General features: G+C 39.9%; 1 protein-coding gene across 2 annotated transcripts; it reads right to left on the reverse strand.

Annotated features, from left to right (window-relative positions):
- Window positions 1–1,488: 1,488 nt before the first annotated feature.
- LOC139413139 (ATP synthase membrane subunit c locus 3b) lies at window positions 1,489–4,026 on the reverse strand. 2 transcript variants are annotated; one of them, XM_071160227.1, is made up of 5 exons: window positions 3,962–4,026; window positions 3,653–3,735; window positions 2,714–2,791; window positions 2,232–2,422; window positions 1,489–1,844 (listed from the first exon to the last, which is right to left on the reverse strand). In XM_071160227.1, exons 2-5 carry the CDS (start codon window positions 3,689–3,691, stop codon window positions 1,730–1,732), a joined length of 423 nt encoding a protein of 140 aa, XP_071016328.1. In that variant the 5' UTR covers window positions 3,692–3,735; window positions 3,962–4,026; the 3' UTR covers window positions 1,489–1,729. The 2 variants fall into 2 exon arrangements, with proteins under 2 accessions (XP_071016328.1, XP_071016329.1); XM_071160228.1 differs by lacking the exon at window positions 3,962–4,026 and adding an exon at window positions 3,857–3,959.
- Between the last annotated feature and the right edge of the window lie 1,168 nt (window positions 4,027–5,194).

A 5,194-nucleotide genomic window follows, 5' to 3' on the forward strand; every position in this document is an offset into this window, starting at 1 on the left:
GACGCTGCTCAGAAAAGGATGGGGCAGGGTTGGTGCTATCTGGGATCCTTAGGATGTCTCTACCCGTAACTATTTTACATTTCAATTTGGGAAGTCCCAAGGATCCCGGAAAGCATGGACCGGTGCAGCAGCAATCCAGTTAAATCACCATGTTAGAAGGATGAGAGAATCCATACATCTGATTAGATTAATATACCGTTGAGATGTCCTTGTAATTTCGTTCTCGTTTTTTTGGGACATCCTAAATGGAAATCTTAACTGCAAATGCGGCTCTGCAGGCAATGTTTGAGCTAACGATTCATAAATCCTGCAGTCCAAAGGTAAGACCACTACTTGTGCCACTAGTCATACACACGTACACATGGATTGTGTGTTGTAGATATGTGGTAGTAGAGTAGCGGCCTGATGGCCCATACCTAATATGTTGTGAATGTATTGTAATGTTTATTTTTTACAACTGCCTTAATTTTGCAGAAGCAGTTTGTTTTTGGTAGTGTCAATGGGCTGAGCGGTGGGAGGCAGCATTCACAGGAATGAAAAATTAAGGTCACAGCAAGGGGGGGGGGGGGGGGGGGGTCATTGGTCAGAATCAGACAGGTCCAAAGCCATTAGCAGCACACTGCACTGTCCACTCACATAGAACCAGTTGCATTATTCCCTCCCCCCTCTTAAAGCATCCTCCTCACATTAGCACCAAGTCAACTATGCTCCAACAAAGGCTATCCCACTATTACAAAGCAATGCATAGTGTGAAAAATAATGGAGGGTCAATTCAAAAGCCCAAGCACTGCACAGGATCCAAACTCCGTGTTTTGTATTCAATATAGAAAGTGAAATTCAATGGACCCAAACTGTTTCAATTTAGCATGCAGATTAAATTAAATAGCCAATGTTAGATAATCTCTGCTATGAATGTTTTAACTACCGGTATCAATAAATAATATATGCTCATGACAACCAAAATGCTTACTTAGCGCTATGAAGTTTATAATCTCAAAATGCAAGAGATTGGAAGTGTCTATTCAATTGTAATCCAACAGCTGAACTAAATCTCACCCCAAATCTAAAATATCTTCAAGATCAAGCGAAATGTATGGCTTTTGGGGTGAAGTTTGCCCTAGGTAAAGAGCTCAGATCAGCTTCCCCAATCCTAACGCAAAACTGACCCAATATCAGCATCTATTGGCAACTTTAACATATATTAAATGGCTGTTCTAAAAAATAAATGCAAAGCAGAGTCAAGGTGATCATTTTTCATGGAATAGCAAAAGAGGACATTGTATTACACCAGTGAAAGATGACTTCAGTATTTATTACAATTAAGAAAAGCATATGATAACCAAAAGTACAGTAAAAATGTACTTAAACTCACTTGATTGCAATCAACCTGCAGTTAACATACCTACCTATATGCTTTGTTTTGAGCTGAAGGGCACACACTAGAGAAATGCATTTGTTAATCCAAAATCTGGTGTTCCTTTGAAAATGTTTTACAGGGAAGTGGGGCTACACACAAAATAACTAAACCATTTTAAAGTGAAATACATGCATTTAATTCTGTAATTGGTTACATTTTTACAATACATGCCTTTTCTTTTGTCAGCCTTCAACAAAAACTTGGAAAATGTACAATTCTATGACCAACACTGAACAATTTGGGTTGCTCGAGTAAAATAGGTAGCCACAGCTGTGGTTTCAAAATCATGATCACCATCTGCAGTAGACCTATTTACATGGCAAACAGGATCAGGAAAGCAACCATCAAGCAGAACAGACCCATGGCTTCAGACAGGGCAAATCCCAGGATAGCATAGGAGAAAAGCTGCTGCTTTAGGGAAGGGTTCCTGGGGAGAAAAAAATAAAATAATTGCTAGTGCCATGAATCAAAACTGTGGGAGAGACTTGCAGCCATAGCGATTGTTTACCATTTTCACAAACATTGTAAAAAAAAACAAACAAAGATTCACATAAAGGGCATAAAGTAGGGCACCATATTTATAAAAATATATATAAAACATTTTTTTACCTTTATTTAACTAGGCAAGTCAGTTAAGAACAAATTTTTATTTTCAATGACGGCCTAGGAACATTGGGTTAACTGCCTGTTCAGGTTGCAGAACGACAGATTTGTACCTTGTCAGCTCTGGGATTTGAACCTTCCGGTTACTAGTCCAACGCGCTAACAACTAGGCTACCCTGCCGCCCCAATATCTACTAATGGCAATATTTACCTTGCATAGCCGATGATAAGGCTGCCGAACACAGTCCCGATTCCAGCACCAGAACCAGCCACTCCAACTGTGGCAGCTCCAGCGCCGATGAACTTGGCTGCTGTGTCAATGTCTCTGCTCACAGCACTAGTCTGGAAACCCCGCAGTGCTACCTGAGAAAAGGCACTCTGTGGCACAAAGTCAGTGCTAGCCTGGGAGCAACAAATAAAAAGTCACCAAAAAAATAATGAACCAATTGATCATAAAAACAGCTTGAAGATAAATATTCCAATCATTTATGATTAAGACAACACTTAAATCATTGCAGAGGGGTCCAATAAAATTTGGAAGAGAACAGAGGGCTGTTTCCTTATCACTTCCATCAGCAACATTTTACCCAAGGAAAAAAATCTAGACTAAAAGGTAGCATCAGTTGTCCATAGAAGTTTGTTGTTCCTCAGGGTAAGGGCGCTAATGGGTAAAGGGGACAGGTAGACACTCACCTCTCCTGTTCTGACATCCGGCCGGGAAAGCACAGACGCAGAGAGAGGTCTGTATAATGCCCTGGATCCAGCACGGACCTGCACATTTAAAAAAATGGTATACGTTAAGTGATGAAACTTCCATAACATTATTGTAACTTGATTATAAACACACCAATACAAAAATAAATAACATTTGTTAACAGTCGCAAGGGGACACATGGCCAAATCATATGTACATCACCACTGACCAACTGTACAAGTAAGATGTGGGCAGTACAACAAGTAACTAGTAGCTTGCTACATACTACTAGCAAGCTACAGAGCCCCCCTCCCACACACACTGAGGAGAATGTGCTGTTAAACATGACAAATGCATGGAAGCACTGCAGTGTTTAGTTCCAAATATCTGCCTCTACTGAACCAGCCCTTGCAGATGTCCTAGACGACCTACTCAGAGGGCATTATGGAGTGGATCAATATGTAGTGCCATGGCCCAAAATACACAAACGCCAAACTGGCAAAGGGCACAACTAGGACTGACATTACTAGTAGCAAATGCACATAGCCAAATGAAAGCAGTCTTTGCTGCTTTATTTCTGCATGACCTTGAAATTACAAAGTCTCATTGGCTCATTCGAAAGCTAATGAGCGATGGTTAGCAACCTAACGTAAGCATAGCTAAAGCTGGCAACCTAGCTTAGGTGACAAGAGTTAACGTTATTTTCTAAGAGCAGGTTTAACAATTATTATAATTATTTTTAAAGGTTAGCTAGCTACGTTGATTTCAATTACATTTCAAGCCAAGTTACTTACAATTCAGTGTGCACAATTGCATGCACTGAAACGTTACAGCAGTTCCTAAGTCACAAATAAGTATAAATTCAGCAGGCCCATCTAACTTGCCTAGTTAACATTATGCTATGACAACTTATATGCATCATTACTTTCACAACTCACCAGTGCAGGCGTAGAGACGAACTTCGCACAGGCGTACATATTAGTTTAATGTGTTGACTGATAAAATCAACTAGACGAGTCACCTGGTTTTGTCAAAAAAAAAAAGAGAACAGTCGCTAAGGTCAATGATAATTTCACTCCAAATCAAAGATACAACGAATCCATGAAAACGATTAACGTTATGTGCAAAACAACTGTATTCACATAAATTATGTGTCGGTGTGGGATCAAAAATACTTTAGATAGAAGATGAAAATGGATTGTTAAAATGTTTCAGCGTAGATCCCCATTTGCCTCCCCTTCACTTACCGGCAGCAGAGGTCGAAGCGCTGAGGAACAACTGCGCATGCCCGAAACCGTATTTAATCATATTCCCGGATGACGGGTTTACGACATCAGACCTCATTCCTTAGCTAGCACCTTTGTTAGAATATTGGAAAGAAAAATAGTACAATCACAGCGTATTCAATATTGTTCCTATCAACCATCTATGTTTCTATTTATCAATCAAATATCTATTGTATTCGTTTCAATGACAATGCGACATATTTTAATCATGCTACTAGTGATAATAAACTCATAAACGCAGGGTGATAGTAGGGCACACTCAAAATGGTTTATTTCTACTTGTGTGAGTGCCACACTGTTCACCAATGATGTTGAACTGCTATTTTTTAAATTATCTGTGAATGTATGTATCAGTTTTACCCCACATATCAGTTTTAACCCCCAAATAATTTTGAATTCTAGTTTTCCTGTTCTTTAGCCTTTTGTTGTATTCATATATGGACAGTGTCATCCTTTTCAAATGTTCTCTTGTCTATTACATTTTTTTTAAATATATAAAACCATTCATTTATTTATTGAGTTTGGTTTTGCACTATAGCAGATCATATACAACATGATCCATCTCCAGCAGAGGGGGATGTGGTGTAAACCTGTGTGATGTAGTGGCAGCTAGGCAAGGTATCATTCCAGCTATACTGACCCAATCCCAATGTCAAACCTCAACCTTAACGCCCTGTGCACTTCAGTGATCTGAGAAGGTTTGACAGGTGTTAGCAATATGGCATTAAATCCAACTAGCCTATCTGAAGCCTAGGTGGAGCTATTACCATACCTATGCCATGTCCTTTCAGATCTCCAATCTGCACAGGGAGTAGGGCAGTGGTAGCAATGCATAGTAATCAACTCTTACACTACGAGGTCCGGAGCCTGCTTGTTTTCTGTTATACCTGATAATTAATTGCACACACCTAGTGTCCCAGGTCTACATCAGTCCCTGATTAGAGGGGAAAAATGGAAAAATGCAGTCGAACTGGCTTCGAGGTCCAGAGTTGATTTTAAAGGCCGTAGGGTCTTATGATTAAAATTGAGATTGGGCCACTGTGTAGACACATGCACACATGCGCACACACACACACACACACACACACACACACACACACGCACACACACACACACACACACACACACACACACAAAAAAAAAACATATGACCAGCTTAAAAAAAGAGTTGGATTAACATTCCTTGTCCATTAA

Source organism: Oncorhynchus clarkii, chromosome 7, assembly GCF_045791955.1.
Source record: "Oncorhynchus clarkii lewisi isolate Uvic-CL-2024 chromosome 7, UVic_Ocla_1.0, whole genome shotgun sequence".
NCBI classification, from domain to species: Eukaryota; Metazoa; Chordata; class Actinopteri; order Salmoniformes; family Salmonidae; genus Oncorhynchus; species Oncorhynchus clarkii.

Bases quoted from the DNA above. Each gene is read 5' to 3' on its own strand.
- LOC139413139 (XM_071160227.1), bottom strand. From the start codon at position 3,691: ATGTACGCCTGTGCGAAGTTCGTCTCTACGCCTGCACTG. The intron at 2,423-2,713 runs GTGAGTGTCTAC...TGTTGCTCCCAG, and splicing joins CGGATGTCAGAACAGGAGAG to GCTAGCACTGACTTTGTGCC. The intron at 1,845-2,231 runs GTAAATATTGCC...TTTTCTCCCCAG, and splicing joins CTTATCATCGGCTATGCAAG to GAACCCTTCCCTAAAGCAGC.